This window comes from Gopherus flavomarginatus, chromosome 22 (assembly GCF_025201925.1).
Source record: "Gopherus flavomarginatus isolate rGopFla2 chromosome 22, rGopFla2.mat.asm, whole genome shotgun sequence".
Taxonomy (NCBI): Eukaryota; Metazoa; Chordata; order Testudines; family Testudinidae; genus Gopherus; species Gopherus flavomarginatus.
The window spans coordinates 6,064,130-6,082,566 of NC_066638.1; the positions used below are offsets into that span (position 1 = coordinate 6,064,130).

General features: G+C 60.4%; 1 protein-coding gene across 4 annotated transcripts in view; it reads right to left on the reverse strand.

Moving 5' to 3' along the window:
• The window catches only part of COL16A1 (collagen type XVI alpha 1 chain), an 85,371-nt gene that overhangs the window by 30,341 nt on the left and 36,593 nt on the right, over positions 1–18,437 (reverse strand). For all 4 annotated transcript variants that reach the window (XM_050932403.1, XM_050932404.1, XM_050932402.1 and 1 more), the window contains 25 exons: positions 18,329–18,391; positions 17,681–17,722; positions 17,503–17,547; positions 16,632–16,667; positions 16,158–16,220; positions 15,203–15,247; positions 15,009–15,104; positions 14,653–14,691; positions 13,086–13,130; positions 12,112–12,147; positions 11,400–11,516; positions 10,609–10,644; positions 9,406–9,441; positions 9,078–9,206; positions 7,645–7,689; positions 7,117–7,152; positions 5,992–6,045; positions 4,829–4,960; positions 4,343–4,378; positions 3,872–3,979; positions 3,040–3,162; positions 2,889–2,942; positions 2,760–2,801; positions 1,878–1,913; positions 472–525 (listed from right to left, as the gene is read on the reverse strand). In XM_050932403.1, coding sequence (XP_050788360.1) covers positions 472–525; positions 1,878–1,913; positions 2,760–2,801; positions 2,889–2,942; positions 3,040–3,162; positions 3,872–3,979; positions 4,343–4,378; positions 4,829–4,960; positions 5,992–6,045; positions 7,117–7,152; positions 7,645–7,689; positions 9,078–9,206; positions 9,406–9,441; positions 10,609–10,644; positions 11,400–11,516; positions 12,112–12,147; positions 13,086–13,130; positions 14,653–14,691; positions 15,009–15,104; positions 15,203–15,247; positions 16,158–16,220; positions 16,632–16,667; positions 17,503–17,547; positions 17,681–17,722; positions 18,329–18,391 — 1,548 coding nt within the window. The remainder of the gene's footprint in view (positions 1–471; positions 526–1,877; positions 1,914–2,759; positions 2,802–2,888; positions 2,943–3,039; positions 3,163–3,871; positions 3,980–4,342; positions 4,379–4,828; positions 4,961–5,991; positions 6,046–7,116; positions 7,153–7,644; positions 7,690–9,077; positions 9,207–9,405; positions 9,442–10,608; positions 10,645–11,399; positions 11,517–12,111; positions 12,148–13,085; positions 13,131–14,652; positions 14,692–15,008; positions 15,105–15,202; positions 15,248–16,157; positions 16,221–16,631; positions 16,668–17,502; positions 17,548–17,680; positions 17,723–18,328; positions 18,392–18,437) is intronic.

An 18,437-nucleotide genomic window follows, 5' to 3' on the forward strand; every position in this document is an offset into this window, starting at 1 on the left:
AATAATAGGGACACAGCCCCAGCCCCAAAACTCCCCCCATCCCGTTCCCAACAGGGCGGGGAGCTGGACTCCAGCAGCCCTGCAGCCGTCTGGCAGGATCCCCGGCCAACTCCTGGCTTATCCTGCGTGCTAAACCCCAGCTACACCATTGTGTCTGGCCACTCGCTGGAGGCCCCTGCCTCGTGGCTTTGCCCGGTGCCATTCAGCAGCCACACGTGGAGGATATCAGTGCTAACGGCTGCAGCCTGCATGGTTAACAGCCGGAGCAGGGCTGGCTGGGGGCCAGATCACCGTCAGGCAGCGTGCCAGCAGGATGGGCTCCACAGGCAGGGAACAGGCTGGAGTCCCGTCACCCTGCCTGACAGACAACAGCTCCTGGCCGGGGATCTGTCACTGCCAGACTGTAGAACAAATCCCTCAGTCACCCACAGGTGCTAGGGGAGGGCTCAGTGCCAGGCCAGGGGCTCTCACCTTGGCACCTTTCTCTCCCACGGCGCCTACCGGCCCTCGAGGTCCAGAGTGTCCCTGGGGGGCGAAAGACAACAATCAGCAACTCCCTTTGCTTTTCCTCCAGAGCGCCTGACGCCACCTGCTTTAGGAGGAGAATCACTGGCTGCCTCTAGTGGCTGGTCCGTGTCATAGGTTAAGGAGTCTACTACTGCTGCCCGCTAACAGGTATTTGCAAAGACAACTAAAGGAGTTCAGCTGCCATCTCCCACTGGAATTCCATGTGACATGGGCTCCCAAGGGCATCAGCTCAGGCGAGCCCGTTAGCTGGCAGCAGCCGTAGACTCGTTAACCTCGTACGTGGCCCAACCTCAGTTCTTACCTCATGCAGGAGAGGCTCATGCTGTTAGATGTGAAGGGGCCTGGTTCAAACCTTGCTAATGGCCCAAGCAGGGTGAGTTTAAGCTTCCTCATGCAGACGTCAGTGGGGGCTGAGGGAAGAGCTCAGGACTTGGCCCAGCACATGGGACCCTCAGGCCCCCTCCCCTCTTGAGGGGCAGCATGTTCCTGGAATGGCTGGGCCACAGCTCCAGCTTCCTCCAGTGACCCAGCATGTCTCCAAGCGAGCATGACTCTGAGAACATCACGTTGTGTAGTGAGTTGTGTGGCACCATGTGCACCAGTGCAGCACAATGCTGGGAGACGCTATTGTGCATCGCACGAGTGGTCCAGACTGGCATTGTGTGGTAGAGTGGCTTGCAGAGTAACACAGCACCGTGCCATGCTTCCACACCACTGCCCGTGCCGCACAGTGTAACCCGTAGCAGCGTTGTGACGTTACACAGAGTAATGTTGTGTAACCTTGGCGACAACGTCCTATCCGACAACAGGTAACACAGCTCGGTGTGACACTATGCAGTGCAGGGCTGTGTCTGGTCTTGTGGAACCCTGCATGGCGTAACACTGCGTACCGATGTTGTGCGACACTGCAGAGCCTCACCACTCATTGGCACGTGGGCCCCAGCACAGCAGGGAGAAGGTTAGATAATATATGGGTGATATTGGGAAATTGGCCCCATTTCAGGACGTATAAACGCTCAGTGGTGACAAAGTATCTCTCAATTATATGATATGCCAGGCAGGATATACGGGGCCACTCCAGGGACCTGAAACGGCAGCAAAACTCTCAGTTTTGGTCATATTTTTAAGTGTCTGCACAATATGGTTTATGCTGCACATAACAAATCCTCTTCCCAGGCACCCAACCGGCCCTGGACTCCTCTCCCTTTGCAAGGGAGGCTGGTCCTTTGAAAGGGATACTTGATGGAGGAGAAGTCTGCACCTTCTGTGCCCCCCACCCATGGAGGGACGGGCAGGGGCCTATTTCTCTTGTCAGCACGTTGGAAGGGGAGGAATGAAGGCATACTCACAGTAGAACCGGGCAGGCCTGTCTCCCCGGGCTCCCCCTAAAAGACAGGGAGAATTGGTTGAGTCTCACTCTAGCAGTTGGTTCCAGCACGAAGATAGAGGCGCCAGTGGGGGTTTCCATCAGAAAATGGGGGGGATGGCAAGATGCCACCCTCCCTGCTCCCTTTGCAGGGCAGGGATCAAACCGAGCCTGATACTTGACTTTCAACTCTTGTCTTTCCACTCAGGGTTATCCCTGATTCGGGCCATTGGCCTCAGCTGTGTTGGCATCTCCTCTGCCCACCTCGCCCCCAAATGCTTCCCCAGGTTCAATGATGTGGCGCAGCAGCAGAAGCAGGAGGAGACCCAGAGCTCCAGGCAACCTTCCCAGCAAACGCCTGGGACAGGATGAGGCTCTTCTGCAAGGGTGGGGGCTGCAGAGAAGCGTCTGGTGCCCACAGGGGGCAGGCGAGCAGGGACCTGCGCTGCCTGCGCAGAGCGCTCCAGGAGGAGACAGACACAGAGGAGCCCGGCCAGCGTGAGCCGCAGGGAGGTGGTTGGTTTCGAACCAAGTAGGCAGATTAGAAGCGGATCCTGCCATGCACGGGGAGACCCTGGCACTGTCCGAGGAGGAAAGTAATACCAGCCGAACTCTGCTGGGCCATGGGAAGTGGGCAGCCACGCTCGCTCAGGGGGTGCCAGAGCCCCGGGACTCAGGGAGGCTGCAGGAGCCAGGATGAGAGGTGTCGTGGAAGCAGTGGCACCACCGGGCAGTGCCAGAGACGAGGTGAAAGGCAGGGCTGGAGATAGCAGGGGCTGTGGGGGAAGGGGTGGCGACACGCTGCTCCTTGGGGGATGGTGCTGATGGAGCAGACCCTGGGCTACCAGCTTGTGCTGAGACTCACCTGCGGACCCTGGGCGCCAATCCCGGGGGGGCCTGGCTCGCCCTAGAGAGACAACAGACACCGGTGGATGGAACAGCCCCAGCTTTTGGCAATCCCCATATGACAAACCCCGCTTCTGCCCACACTCACCTGCAGCCCCTTCAGACCGGGGGGCCCCTGAATCCCAGGGAGTCCAGGTTTACCCTAAAAAACACCCCCCCACAGAAACGTTAGCCTAGGTGTTCAGCAGGCAGCGGACATGTCTTTGATCAGGGATCTCGCTGGTGCAGGGAGCACTCACAGGTTTCCCAGGCTGTCCAATGCCCGGCAGGCCACGGTCCCCTTTGGCGCCGGGTTTTCCTGGCACCCCAACCACATCCGAGAACTCTCCCTGGAGAGTGGGGCAGACGTCGCAGGCATCTCCCTGTGCAAGGGGGATGGAGAAAGGGGCCTGGGTCAGTACACAGGAAACGGAGACCAGTGCGGCAGCTGGGGACCGAGGGAGGTGGAGGCACAGACAGCCCCTCCTCGCCCCAGAGAGTCCCATCCAGGTTCAGCCAGAGGGAGATTTGAACTTGCCACCCTCGGCTTCAGAAAGCACATTCCTTGCTAACTGGGATAGAGGCACAGGGGCAGCACTGCCAGGGGCCACTAGAGAGTGGCACGCAGCACCCCTGGCAATGGCTGAGAGCCACCGTGCTAGGGAGGCACGTGGCTGGGGGGAAGACGGCGACCAGCTGTTTGTTCTGCACAGTGGACGACTTGCGAAGATGAAGATTCCCCTTTATGGAAAGGACACGAGGAATGTGTGTGTATGTGTGGTGAGGGTAGGAACATGGGAACAGGAAAGCTGCTCCCAGCATGGAAAGGTCTCCCTGCTTGGGGGTGCCCCAGAACAGAGGGCTACTTGACCAGCTCACAACAGACACAGCCAGGAGAAGAGACACTGGCTCCACACAGCAGTGCCAGCTCCCAAGAAGGCACAAATTGGGCGGAGGGTGTAGGGGAGCGGGTGTCTTTTGATAGTGGGGGCCAGTACTCACCCATAGCTTAATCCCAGGTTAGACCCTTAGCGACCTGGGCTCTGGCTGCACCGATCAGCAGAGCTAGCTCTGTGGGAGGGGGGCACTCACCTTTTCACCTTTGGGCCCTGTCGGACCCCTGACGCCAGGGTCACCTGAAAGCCCTGGCAGCCCCACTGAGCCCGGTGTGCCAGGGTCCCCTGGATTTCCTGCATCGCCCTGGACAGGAGAGCAGACAAAGAGGATGTGACCCAGAGGATCACAGGAATCCCGGCTCCCTGCCTCCCCGGGGTCTCTGCCCCACTCTCCTTGGAGAGCTGGGTGCCAGCAGCATCAGAGTGAGTGCTAACGGCCTGGCAGCACCACTCGTGTGATGAGTTGGGACAGGGCGACAGTGCTCATTGGCCGGACCCAGCAGCCCCAGTGACTCCGATTCCCCAAGGAGCTGGGCGCTCAGCCCAGCCCATGCAAAGGGAAGCCCCCATGCTATGGGGGCAGGGCTGGGAGATTCCCACAGCTAGTGACCACGGGAAGCAGGAGGGGCAGGAAGCTGTTCAGCGACATCCTTCCCCTCCCTCTCACCTTCTGTCCTTTCAGTCCAGGCTCCCCAGGTTTGCCCTGGGGGAACAAAACACACAAGGGAGGAAGAAACAAGCCAATCAGAAGGGAAGGAATGGAGCCAGCTCCCCCCCAGAGCCCCCTCACATTCCCAGGGCAATGACGGCACCCCTTAACAGAGAGGCCCCGAGTATGCATACCAGGAAGGAGTCAGGGAATATGCCCACAACCCCCAGCCCCACACCCAGCCCCTGCCCCCTGAGCACCAGCGGAAGGAGCAAAAGGCCAGGTGGACAGATGCTGGCACTCGGCAGGGCCTGCCAGTTTGGATTAACCATTTCATTGCTGGTTCATTCTGCACCTTCAGTGCCCCTCACAGGCCCCTGGCACATCAGGCAGCATTACAATCCCCTCCCTGCATGCCATGCCCCCCTTTCCTATCCCTCCTCCTCTCTCTTACCTTCACCCCTTCCCTGCCCTCCCTGCCCCCCATATGCCCCGCTGACTCACCGCTCTGCCAGGCACCCCAATGCCAGGCAGGCCTGGCTCACCCTTCTCCCCCGTAGCACCAGGCACGGACACCCCGATCACCTCCCCTTCGAGTGCCTCTGGAGGAGCAAGGCACTGACCACACGGCTCTCCCTGCGAGGGACAGGCACCAGGGTCAGAGCGGGGTGGGGGCTGGGCCCAGTGCGACCTCCCTGAGTCCCCAGGCTCCTTATTGACAGTGGGGACTTGAGCAAACTCCGTATGGGCCATTTCAGCCCTGTAGGTCCTTGTACAGCCCCTGAGGAAGGGGGACGGAGCGCGGCACCCGGCACCCATCAGTCCAGAGGGGAACGCTGCTTCGGGCCCAGATCAGCAGGGAGCAGAGGCAGTTCTCATGCAATGGCTCTTCAGCAAGACGAGTTTAGAGGTCTCAGGCCGGTTCCCAGTAGGACAGGTGCCCACAGCTCGCAAGAGCCACCGTGGTAAGTGGCTGCCTCCAGAGCAGCACCTGGAACCGGAGCTCCTCGCTCAGCCCTCCAGCTAAGGGGTTGTGGGGGACACTCGTCCCTGTGGGCCTTGCTCTGTGGCTGGAGGGAGTCCAGGAGGTATCAGCTGGCTCGGAGCGCCACGGAGCTCGCAGGACAGAGGGACTTCATCCTAGCTCCACTGCTGGCACCCCGGAGAGTGCTGGAGATCCCACCCCGCCTTATACAAAATGGGTCTGTCCACGCCTGGGCGGCGGGCGCCTGGCCACCCAAGCAGAGCTGCCCACTCTCACTGCTCACCATGGGTCACACGCACTGTGCACAGGTGGAGATGGGGCCCTGGCCCCAGGGTGCCCTGGGTTTTGCTGGTGGGGAAGGTGAGCCAGGCCAGCCTGGCTTTATGTTCTGGCCAAGGCGCCAGTCTCACACACCAGCTGCGGGGGTTTTGAGCTATATCAAGTGGCTGCAACATCTGTGCTGGCAATGCACCATCATGGAGGAGCGGCGGGGCGGGTGGCGGTGCTCGGATGAGAGAAGGGACTCTCAGGAGACACCCTCCCACCTCAAAAGAGCTGCCGGAAAGGAGTTTCCATAAGAGGCTCAACAAGGGCACAGCTCTAGGGGTGAGCGCTGGATGGGGGAGCATCCCTAGCCACCCCACCCCTTCTCCTTCTGGAACAAGGGTTTCCAGGATCTCACCTTCTCTCCTTTCAGTCCTGCAGGCCCAGTGTTCCCTCTGTCACCTGGAATTCCCTGCACAGAGAAGCAGCAGCTGAGGTGAGACAGGCTCTGCTCATATATGTACACACCCTTACATACACATGCAACAGGCCCCTGCAAACCCACACAACAGGCCCTTGCAATCCCATAAGTACACACACCTATGTGCACACACAACAGGCCCCTGCAAACCCACATGTGCACATACACACACCCCTACGTGCATACACAACAGGCCCCTGCAAACCCACACATGCACACACACACACACGACAGGTCCCTGCAAACCCACACATGTACACACACACACACACACACACACACACACACACACACACACACACACACACACAACAGGCCACTACAAACCCACACAACAGGCCCTTGCAATCCCATAAGTACACACACCTATGTGCACACACAACAGGCCCCTGCAAACCCACATGTGCACATACACACACCCCTACGTGCATACACAACAGGCCCCTGCAAACCCACACATGCACACACACACACACGACAGGTCCCTGCAAACCCACACATGTACACACACACACACACACACACACACCAGGCCACTACAAACCCACACAACAGGCCCTTGCAATCCCATAAGTACATACGCCTATGTGCACACACAACAGGCCCCTGCAAACCCACACATGTACACACACACACACGACAGGCCCCTGCAAACCCACACATGTACACACACACACACACACACACACACACACACACACACACACCAGGCCACTACAAACCCACACAACAGGCCCTTGCAATCCCATAAGTACACACACCTATGTGCACACACAACAGGCCCCTGCAAACCCACACGGATACATACAGGCTTATACACGCGACAGGCCCCGGCAATCCCATACGCACACATTCTCTGTGCATGCCGACGGGACCTCCCTGGGATCCGATCCATGTCTCTGTTACCCCTCGCCCTGCACTGATTCGCTGATTCCCACCACGTTACTGACACTGCGCTCACTTGCCTCGGGAGCCTCTGCTGCTGTTGCCAGTGGGGAAACGACTAGTTCCTCACAAGAGGGTGCCCCACCCAGCCCCAGGGCATCCAGCTCCCCTACTCACAGGTTTGCCGGCCGGTCCCGTCTTTCCGACCTCTCCCTAGGAAGCAAAGCAGATAGTGCAGGGGGTCAGGCCCAGAGGAAGGGAGAGGGAGGAAGACAGTGACCCCACGGACCCAGCGCTGCAAATGAGCGCAGGGCCAAGAGGTTCACAATGCCATGAGTTTAGCTTTGGTGCGTCCTCAGCCTGGCTCAGGGTGTCATCGGAAAGCCGCAGATTGCAAAAGCCAGGTAGGGGAGGCCCAGCCAGCAGAGTCCTCACCCCAGCAGGGAGATGGGGCTCCTCGGTACTGCCGGCATGGGGCAAAGGGAGCAGGGCAGGGGGCCAGGGTAGTGCCCGAGAAGTCTGGGGGTAGCAGTGAAGGAACGTTGTTATCCCCAGCGCAGAGAGGCTCTGGTGAGAGCTACGGGGAAGGGCCAGGCAGGGTTTGCTGTAACCGATCCAACCTCCCACCTCCAAGATTTAACCCTTCACCTTCAGAAACCCTCCACCCCCAGGGGGAGCCACAGGCAGAAGGATGAGGGGACTCACCTGCTGCCCCTTGGCTCCAGCCAGCCCAGGGGCCCCAACTTTACCCTGCAGGACAAGCAAAGGATCCAAGTTACCCATCCAGCAGGAGGATTCCGAGGAGCCCAGCAGAGCCCTCCAGACAGCCCCCTGCAAACCTGGAGAGTGGAGAGCCCCTGGGAACAAACCGGGAAGGGAGCAAGGAGTTCATCCCAGCATCAGCTGGGCCGAGGCAGCAGGGAGGGGAGGGGAGAAAAGGGGCATCAGGTGTGTGATGCAGTAGGGAGTGTTGTCTGGGGGTGGGAGAGCAGGGAATGACTTTAGGTGAGGGACAGGACCTGAGCCTGTAACCTGAGCCACGAAGGAGGGTGTGGGGAGTCAACACCTTTGCCCGGGAAGCTGGACGAAGGAAGAGAGCCTGCGGGAGGGGTTTTTTAGTTTCAGTTTGGGGCTGGCTGGGAAGAGGCAGGGAACCCCAAGTCTGCGGTCTAAGATCCATGCCCCCCAGAGGGACCTGACTGAGGGGTCCTGGCTGTACCTACAATCCCTGCTTGGGACTGTGTTCCTGTCGTCTAATAAACCTGTTTTACTGGCTGGCTGAGAGTCCCCGTGAATTGCAGGAAGTGGAGGGTGCAGGGCCCTGACTCCCCCACACTCTGTGACAAGGTGCCAGGCTTCTTAAGGCAGCAGGGAGAAGAGGAAAGGACAAGAGGCGAAGGGGAGCGGGGCACAGGCCCTAAGGGGCTGGAGCAGATATGGGAGTAGCAGCCAGGTTTGGATAGGAGGCTCTCTGGGGTTGGATTTAGGCCCATCTTTGCAAGGGAGGAAGCTCAAACTTTTCCCTGAGCTCAGACCTCGCCATGGGCATGACCCGCCCCGGAGGACCGGCCTGCATCCTGCTCTAGTGGCTGCTCCATGTTCTCTCCGGCTGCTTGCCGGGGACTCCCTCCTTTGGCTCCAGCAGTCAGAGGCCCAAGATCTGAGCACAGATGGTTGGCGGGATCTGACCCCACTGGGAGACCATCCAGGAGGCTGGCCAGGGGCTCAGATCCAGTGGGCTAGTGCAGGTAGGGAGAGCTGGGAAAGCTCTTGGCCTAGTATGCTGCATGTCCCTGGGGAGGATGGGCCATCTGGGCTGAGAGGAGCCTTCTAATGACCTCTGCGAAGCAGTGTGGGCAGGGCCCCTCGCGCTGTTTGAATGCTGGGGCGCTGGGTTCCTTCTCTCCCTCCCGGCAGGTGGGGCCTGGCAGCTTTTACCATCTGGCTTTGCTCCCCTTCTCCCATCCCTCGCTGCACACCAGAGCGGGGAGCCAGATCTGCCTTCCACGCCCCACTCAGACTGTCCCCAGCGCAGTGCCGGCATGGGGACATGCACACGCCCCGGGGACCCTGCCCAGCACAGCCTCTAGCCTGCCCATCTTCACGCTGGAGACCCAAGGAGCAGGGCACGTACTCACCGGCAGCCCGGGAAGCCCAATCCCTGGGGACCCCGGCTCCCCTTTGGACCCCTCCTTCCCCGGGAGCTGGTCGGAGCTCTGCAGCATGGAGGCGAGAGTGACTGGATTGCACGACACGCAGGGGGAACCCTAGGGAAGGAACCAAACGGTGCAGGGTCAGAAAGGCTCCCAGTGCCTCTGCGAGCCATAACAGGGTAACGGCTGCAGGCCAGACTCGGGGCTCCTCTTCGGAGGGGTGGCAACCATCGACGGGGCCTGCGAGCCGAGAGGAGAAGGGGGCCGAGGACACTAAGGATGAGCAGGAGATTTAAGGCACCCGGGCACTCACCTTCTCTCCTTTTATTCCATTGATGCCAGGGTCTCCCTGAAAGAAACAAACACAGACAGGGTGTCAGAGGCAGGATGCAAAGCCCGATGCTTGCTGCCTTCAGAACATTCTTCAGCCAGCGTGGGACACTGCAGGAGAGGAAGCTGGAGGGCATGACAGCAAACTGGAGGGTTGGGATGTGCACACACTGCTCCCCTCTACTGGACAGAATACGAAGCGTTCAACTGTGCGTGACATAGATCCTATAGTGCTAACAGATGTGGGCGATTCTCCTGTAGCTCACACGGTAGGGAAGCAGATCTGCCTTAGCCAATGACAGCAGGGCAGCAGCTGCTGACTTGACTGCTGTCCTGCAGCTGGTGGGGAGCAGGATCAGTCCCAGTGTAACAGCGCTCTGCCCTTCTCCCAGACCAGCACAGTTGTGCACTCACCCTGGACTATTATAGACAAATCGAAGGCTTCCTCGGACTAGGGAAACGTGCCCAAGGTAACTAGAGTGATGTGGCTGTGTTGCTGGTGCAGATGTGCTGCCTTGGTGCAAGAAGGGAGTTAGCGTCAGAATGACTTTCCTCCGTAACTTGCCGGGGGTGCATTGGTGGAGCTGCATCAGTGCAAAACCCCTCCAGTATAGAGGGAACCTTAGTTTCCGATTCTCCCTTTCACTGTGGGAGGGGTGGAGAAAGACCATTCTGAATCCCCCCACGTCCACTGCCCCCCTCTTGGGGGAAACCCAGCAGTGCCCCACTCCCATCCTTCTGAGAATAGAGCCAGAGGGACAAAATGCCCAGGGTCCCACTGACTGCCAGCTTTGGGGTCGGAAAGGAATTTTCCTGCAGACCCTGGGGGTTTTTCCACCTTCCTCTGCAGCATGGGGCACGGGTGACTTGCAGGGGTAGATTCTCTGTAACCTGAAGTCTTTAAATCCTGATTGGAGGATGTCAGTGACTCAGCCAGAGGGTCTGTGTCTGTTACAGGAGTGGGTGGAGGAGGTTCTGCAGCGGGCCACGTGCAAGAAGTCAGAGGAGATCATCATGAGGGTCCTTCTGGCCATTAAGTCTCTGAGCGGCAGCCACCGCCCAGGGGGCCAGAGCCCTGCTGGATCAGAGGGGCCACCAGCGCACCCCTCACTGCTCTCCATGGGCAGACAGGGAATTCTGCAACAGCACGGCTAGAACCAATGCGTCAACTCTCTGAGGCACTCACCCTGTCACCCTTGGGTCCGGGGAGCCCTGCCTTGTCCTGCAGGGGAAAAAACAAACAGGTGAGACCAACAGAAGCACCCCGTGGCTGCACCTTGGCCGGGACTGGCCCCTCGCTCCTGGAGGGGAGCCAAGGGGATGCCCCAGGGGCGCATCGCTGGTGCAGGATCAGGAAGGACCCTGGGGGTGGGGGAGGGAACCTGAATGGATAATAGGATGGCTAGAGTTGGGGGATGGGAAGATTAAGAAGTGGGATCCCAGCCCCTGCTCCCCGAGTCTGACTCTGCCTTTGTGGCATCAGCTCTGGGATGGGTTGCAAACCAGGAGGGCTGATTCCCTGGGTCCTGCTGACTTGGGGGCCCAAGAGCTGAGAACAGGCAGGAAGGTTCGGGCCTGATCCTGCCTCTAACCCAGACCCAAGCACAACCTCCTCGCCTCGACCCCATTGCCAGGGAGAGCAGGGTTGGAGGACAGCAGGGTGCAAGGCCTATCCGTAGTCCTAGGTGACAGTGTGGGGCAGGGAGAAGGGTGGCCCGGGGCCATCGGGGGGTGAGGGGTGTGCAGGGGGCCTTGTTTTGCATGAGGACGTGCTCTAGTTAGGCAGCCAAGCAGGGCGAGGTAGCGTCCCCTGCAATTCAGTGTAGGTGCAAACACCACCTCCTTCCACCACCTTCACTTTGCCCCCTCCCTTGTTTCAGCCCTCCCAGGCACGGAGGAGAGGATGGATGCCTGGCTCCCCGCAGAGAGGGCGTGTGGGTTCTCCTGTCAGGGGCATGGCAGCATGTTCGAACTCACCGATTTCCCCGCTTTCCCCGGCACTCCGGGCTCTCCTTTGGGTCCCGGCTTTCCCGGGAGGCCGACAGCATGGGTCATCCCCTCGGGGATGCTGGGGCAAACTTCGCACGGATCCCCCTGTGGGAGAGAGGAGATGGTGAGACATGGGCCGCGGCCCTGGGGACCCTCGACTTTTGTCTTTGGGAGCCGCCATTGGGTCTGTGTGGGGTGGTGACCAAGCGACTCCAGAGCGCAACTGACATGACAATGGACCTGGCCCAAACCACCCTGAACTTTGGACCCAGATCCTGACCTTGGACCAGCAGCAGGCGAGCCAATCAGGATCCCTCAATAGCCCCAGTGGGGGATAATCGAACGTAGGCCAGAGCAGGGTTGGAGGATGGGGCAAAGAGTCAGGCTCTGAGGGGTCTTTCTGGGCTCAGGGCTGAATGGGGTGGAGAACCTAGGCAGGGCTCAGAGAAGCTGGCTCTTGAGTTCCTGGTCCTTGCTGCTGCCTGCATCCACTTCATCTCGCCCTCCTCCCCCAGCAACGGCCTGGAGCTGGGAGGCAGCTCCGTGGAAAGTCTCCTGCTTCTCAGCTTTCCTGAGCAGGCAGCTGTGAGGAGGCCCCACCTTGAGCCCAGAGGCCTGCCTAGTCTGCGGAGCCCCATGGTGCACAGAACAGAAACCAGGACAGAGCACGCCCAGCGCCAGGCCCCCACGTGGTACCCACCTTGTCTCCCTTCAGGCCTGGGACCCCTGGCTTGCCCTGTGGGGGGAGGGAAGATGCTGGTTAGCTTAGGCCGAGCAAACCCAATCCCAAGGCCTGGGCTGCAATGGGATAGAGGGCAGCAGCCAGACCCTGCCCCGGATCAGCCCAGTAATCCTGACCCACAGCCCCCTGCTATCCCAGCCCTGGGCTCACCCCACCCCCTCCCCAGCCAGTGCCCCTCAGTCCTGACCCACAGCCCCCTGCTATCCCAGCCCTGGGCTCACCCCACCCCCTCCCCAGCCAGTGCCCCTCAGTTCTGACCCACAGCCCCCTGCTATCCCAGCCCTGGGCTCACCCCAGCCCCTCCCCAGCCAGTGCCCCTCAGTCCTGACCCACAGCCCCCTGCTATCCCAGCCCTGGGCTCACCCCACCCACTCCTCAGCCAGGGTCTCTCAATCCTGACATGCAGCCCTGGGCTCCCCCCACCCCGCTCTGACCGGCAGCACTCCGTTGTTTCGCCCTGAGCCCCCAACCCACCCCCAGTGCACTTCCCTCCTATGCCGCAAACCTGCGTCCTCTCCACACGGCTCTGCTGATGCCCCTCACTCCTGACCTGCACCCCCTCTCCTTGCCACAGCGGTGCTGGGCCGGCCCCAAGCAGAGCCCCCCCGTGACATGCAGGAATGTGTGCAGAACAGAGGGGGCCCGGGCTGGGCTCAGACGTTCTGGCCTTCCAGGCCTAACAGCTAAACTTGAAGCCAGCTCTCCAGAGGAGAGGCCAGGGTGAGAGTAGCAAGGCTCCGGCCAGGGCGTCACCAGCCCCATGTCTCACAGCCAGGGAAGGCCACAGCCGTGGGGCCTCTGCACCCCCCACCCTCGGGCTGGGCTCACAGCCTATTTCTGCTTTCCCCACCCAGCTAGGGCAGGCAGCCACACACCGCCCCCCGGCCCTCCAATGCCCACCCCGCCTCCATGGAGAGGAGCCTGCTACTTACGGGCTTCCCAGTTGAACCTCCCGGTCCAGGAGATCCGGAGTTACCCTAGAAACAGGCCACCAGAGAAACACAAACAAACTGAGCCCGGGACAGGTCCGACACCAGTGAGCACAGGAGAAATGGGCTTTGTCCGATGGGACCAGGGTCCTGGGCTCTGCCCAAGAGAGGTGTAGATACCCCTGGATCCTACCCTATCCCCTGATAGTTCAGCCCCAGGGCCCCTGTCCACAGCCCTGCTGATGTCCCTTAGTCCAGCCCTGGGCCCTCTACCCACAGCTCTGCCCTGGGCCCCTAGCCACAGCGGTGCCCATGCCTCAGACCCCCGACCCACAGCCCTGCCCATGCCCCAGATCCCCTACCCAAAGCCCTGCCCTGCCCCAGATCCCCTCCCACAGTCCTGCCCATGCCCTAGATCCCCTACCCAAAGCCCTGCCATGCCCCAGACCCCCTATCCACAGCCCTGCCCCAGACCCCACCCATAGCCCTGCCCTGCCCCAGACCCCCTACCCACAGCCCTGCCAATGCCCCAGATCACCTACCCACAGCCCTGCCCATGCCCTGGGCCCCCTACCCAAAGCCCTGCCCTGCCCCAGACCCCCTATCCACAGCCCTGCCCTGCCCCAGACCCCCTACCCACAGCCCTGCCCATGCCCCAGATCCCCTACCCACAGTCCTGCCCATGTCCCAGACTCCCTACCCACAGCTCTGCTGATGGCCCTCAGGCCTGCCCCGGGCCCCCTGCCCAAAGCCCTGCCCTGTGCACACTAGACATGCCCTGCTGTTGATCAAAGTGAAGAACGAGCTCATTACGCTACATATATCACCAAGCCCCCGCGCGCCTTCTGGCGTCACCATGAAGACATGCCAATCACAGCCTGGCGGTGGAGCAGGGGCCTCAGGCTCATTTGAGGTCAGGGAGCAATGATGGGCAGCAAGGTTCCCTGGAGAGGAGCCAGAATCCAATTTCCACCCCATCAGCAATCGCTCCGGGACCCCGGAAGCCCTGCCTAACCCCGAGGGGGCACCCCAGAGCATTGACCAAACCAGCTGCCCAGTTACTCCGGAAACAGCCCTTTCCCCCGTGGCAGGATGGGGATGGATCCATTGCGCAGCATCACATGCACTGCCAGGACACCCCCCGACCTAATGCAGGCAAAGGCCTGAGCCACTGAGCCCCACAGGGAACATCCTGCCAAGCCAGGCTCGTGCACTGGGACAGCGAGAAGAGGCGCGGCCTGAGCGATAAACCTGCCTCCACTGGGCCTCGAAGAGGCGCGGCCTGAGCGATAAACCTGCCTCCACTGGGCCTCTCGGACAGACAACAATCCCTGTAAGAAACACGTCCCACAGGTCTCTGCAAGGACATGGGGGGCGCGGGCGAGGAACAGGCAGCAAGGTCGATGTTTTAAACCAGAGATGGGCCCCGCTCAGGCCGACTCTCCTGAGCTGGGAGAAGGTCAGAGGCGGCTCCAGACTTAGCAGCTGTGGCTGTCTGGAGTTCAAGCTCATGCCCACGTCAGGCCTGACCCCATGGGCAGGCTGGGTCACTAGATGCAGCTGCACTTACTTTTTCTCCTTTAGGACCTGGAGGGCCACCGGGGTCACCCTGAAATTAATGAGAGAGAGAGCGGTCAGCGCGTTGTCTCCCAGATGGAACTGGCACACCCCACAGGAACGGCCTGGCCTCCCCGCGACCCACTGAGTGGGGCGTCCGCAAGGCACTGAGACGCCCTCAACTACCAAATCCAAACAGCTCGTCCATATGGCGAGAGAACGACCTGAAATTCCACATAGCCCATTGACTGACAGGATTGCTGAGGCCCAGCTCACTCTTCCAAGAGGCCAGCAGCCGTGAACAGCAGACATGCATGCCCAAGGAGGGGCGCTAGGAAGTGAGGAGAAGCAATGGAACCAAATCCCTACCGTTTTCCCTGGAAGTCCTATCCCTGGAGGACCTGGTGACCCCGGGGGGCCTGGCTCACCGGCTAGCCCCTCAGGTCCAACGAGCCCTGGATCACCCTAAAACACAAACATGACTGTGAGCCTGGCTTCTCCATCAGCACAGCCTTCAAATCCCCGATCACAATTCCCCCCACTCTGAGCCTGCAGGACGGTACCTTCTGTCCCTTCGGCCCCACCACACAGATCTCTCCAGGCCGGCCCTAGCAGGAGAAGGAAAGCAGGGTTAGAACATTGTAAGCTCTTTGGGCACTGTCTTTCTCTGCTGTTTGTACAGCACATTGCACAATGGGGCTGTGGGCCGTGACTGGGACTCCTAGGTGCTACCATAATACACCTCATCAATAATCACAACAACGGGCTCCCAAAAGGTTTCCCACGGGCACCGAGCAGTGCACGGCCCCGGCATAGATCACAGCCTGCAGCTGTCTTGGTCCTTTGCCATTAAAAAATACAGGTTGATCTGTTTTATAGGGCATCTGTGGATCCCAGAGAAATGCATCAAGCTGATCCTAAAAGGAAGAAGGAGCCATTGTATCCGCCCACATTTACACAGCCCCCGCTATCCTGAGGGATCTCAAACCTCTTTGCCCTATCGCATAAGAATCACTTGGCCACTCGGGGAATGCAGCCACCTCTGGGGTGGACCGTGGCATCTGTCTTGCAGCACCCAGCAACACCGCTCGGCAGTGTGGATCGGGACATGAAGAATCTCTCCCCCAGCTGAGATGACGGGGAATTTTGGGAGATGGAATATGACTAGGCAGCTGGGAATTTGTGGAATTTTGATTGAACACAGGCACTTAGGGCTGCAGATTCTCCTCTGCAGGGAGCGCCCTTTTGTGCCTGAGCTCAGTAGTGACTCAGCGACTCATTAGAGCCGCTGGGTGTTCGAGCCCTGCGGCATTGCTGGGTTGGGACATCGTCACTAGCTAGAACAGGGAGCGGATGCAGCGGAGACGGTAGGAATCTGAACGTCTCTCCAAGGCTAACAGGGAACTGGGAAAACACGAGGAAGCTCCTGGGAAAGTGCTAGCGAGCGCTGGATCCTGCAGCCCCAGGGCAGATTGAATAGAAGGAGAGAGGGGACATACGTTGCAATGAACGACTTACATCACGCCCCGGCAACCCGGGATTCCCTTGGACTCCTCCATCTCCCTTCTCGCCTTTCTGCCCCTTGAGAAGCAAACCAGAAAACCGCTCATCAGAGGAGAACCCAGTGCCCCGGCTGTCCCCACTCCTCAGACCCCAGAGCTGCCTCTGCCCCACCACCACCTGTAATGGCTCCAGCCTCTTCTCACCCGCATTGGGACACGACAGCCTCCAGGCCCCTCAGGGCCAAGCTCACGGAAAGCACCGCTAACACATGAAGCATCCCTGTTCCCTCCCTCACGGCGCCCTCCCTGCTCCACTCCCCCAGGTCCAGACCTTGCTTTTCCCAACCCCTTTTCGACTCCTAGGCTCCTCTCCCAGGCAGGAGGAGATGCCTTCCTGCACAGACGAGCTACCCCTGCAAAGCGGGGAGAAGCCTCCACCGGGACCTTCCCCTCCTGGGCTCTTGCCCTGCAGACTGGGAAAGCGAGTTACCTTTTGCCCATCAGCACCGGTCGCTCCTGCTAGGCCCTGTTTGCAATAGAAACAAGGTGGTTAACCCAGCCTCTGCCTCCGCTTGGCCATTAACGCCCAGCTCCTTGCAGGATTCACTTTGCAGCAGCACACTCAGTGATGCGCCCCCTGAGTGCACAGAGAGTTTCACCACAGCCCCCCGCACAGGATCTGGCTAATAAAGATTTAAATCCCACCAGATAAACTTGGCCACAGCAGAGCGCAGCCTCTGAGCGGCATTCAGTGGAATACGGAAGGATATTAAGCCTTGGCAGGCCTGAGAGCCGGGGGGAGCAGGGGATCTCCCTGCTGCAAAGAGAGGGAGCGTCACAAGGACCTGGGGGTCAGAGCTGAACCCCTGGAGGAGGTAAAGGAGGTGCCAGACAAGCTGGTTGTGATGTTCAGGGTCAGATCCCGAGCTGGGGCTAATGGCCCAGCTCTGCACAAGTGAGTGGGAGCGGTGCTGGCTGGAGTTGGTTTTTTGACTCCAATGAAGTTGCAAGCAGCATTTGGCCCAGTGCCATTTCTAGGCGCTTTGCCCATTTACACCCGCGAGGTCTACCACTGGCTTTCAAGACCTCATCTGGGCCTAAGTGGTCCCAGTCAAGCCCGTAGGGGGAGCAGGCTCCCCCAAACGGTGGCCGAGCTGGAGGCACTGCACCCCTGGTAGGTCTGAGCGGTGGGAGCTGCGTGCAGTGGTGCTGTGGGGAGCCCATGGGCAGCACGACAGAGAGAGGCCGACGGGCACAATGCTGACCCTGTGTTGCCATGAGGGAGGAGAGATGGCACTTGCGGGGGCAGCGAGGTGGGGGTGGAGTTTCAGGGGCCGACCATGCAGATGAGCTTTACTCACCAAGTCTCCTCGCTCCCCCTTCTCTCCCTTCGGCCCCTCCGTGCACTTCAGAGAGAAAAGGAACACGGGGCGGGTTAGAGGAGGATGGCACAAGGCAGCGTGAGGTGCCAGGGGTGGCCAAGCCCCACAGGGGATGCCTCCCCCAGGGGCCTGCCCAGAAAGGACAGAGGTGCCTCACCTGCAAGGGGCCGTCGAGGGAGCTCTGGATGCAGTCTGCGCCCTGCGGGAGGAAGGGAGACGCTCAGAGGGAGGAAGGAGATGGGGCTGCCTGGGGCCAGGCTCGGGAGGGGCGCAGAAGGCAGAAACAGGCCCTGCATGGCCAGGAAGTCCCTTCGCCACTGGCATGATAATGGGCCAAGCTGCCAGGCTTCGCAGCCTAGGCCCACACCTGGCTGCAGCCCCTCTTTGCCGGTCGTGGGTGGAGGCTGGGCTTTCCCTCCCCTGCACTGGGAGAGACCCCCCACCCCATCTCTGGAGCAGGCCCAGGCCCCGCACTGGAGTCACATACAGACCAGCTCATACTGCTCATGTCACCAGACCCTCTAATGGGTAGAGAGAGCTGGGAACCGGGGACCATGGGAGTAAGGGCTGGGGGGGCATGGGGTGGAGACCCAGAGCCATCCCATCCAGCCGTCCTGCACAGGAGAGCGTCACCAAGGCACCGGGCCCAGCCAGCCAGCGCAGGAGGCACCCGGGGAAGTTCCCGACATGGCCGTGACGCAGGATTCCCAGTGTGCATGTGGCAGCCATCTCCCCAGATGGGCCCATCGCCCCCGCAAGCTGGGCGGCTGTGTCTCCTCGCGCCGGGCACATCAACACTACTCACACGCTCGCCTCGCTCCCCCTTCGAGCCGGATGTCCCAGGGAGTCCGCGTTCTCCTTTGCCCCCCTGCAGGAGAGAGGGAGAGTCCCATGAGAGACACCTGTGTTGCAGA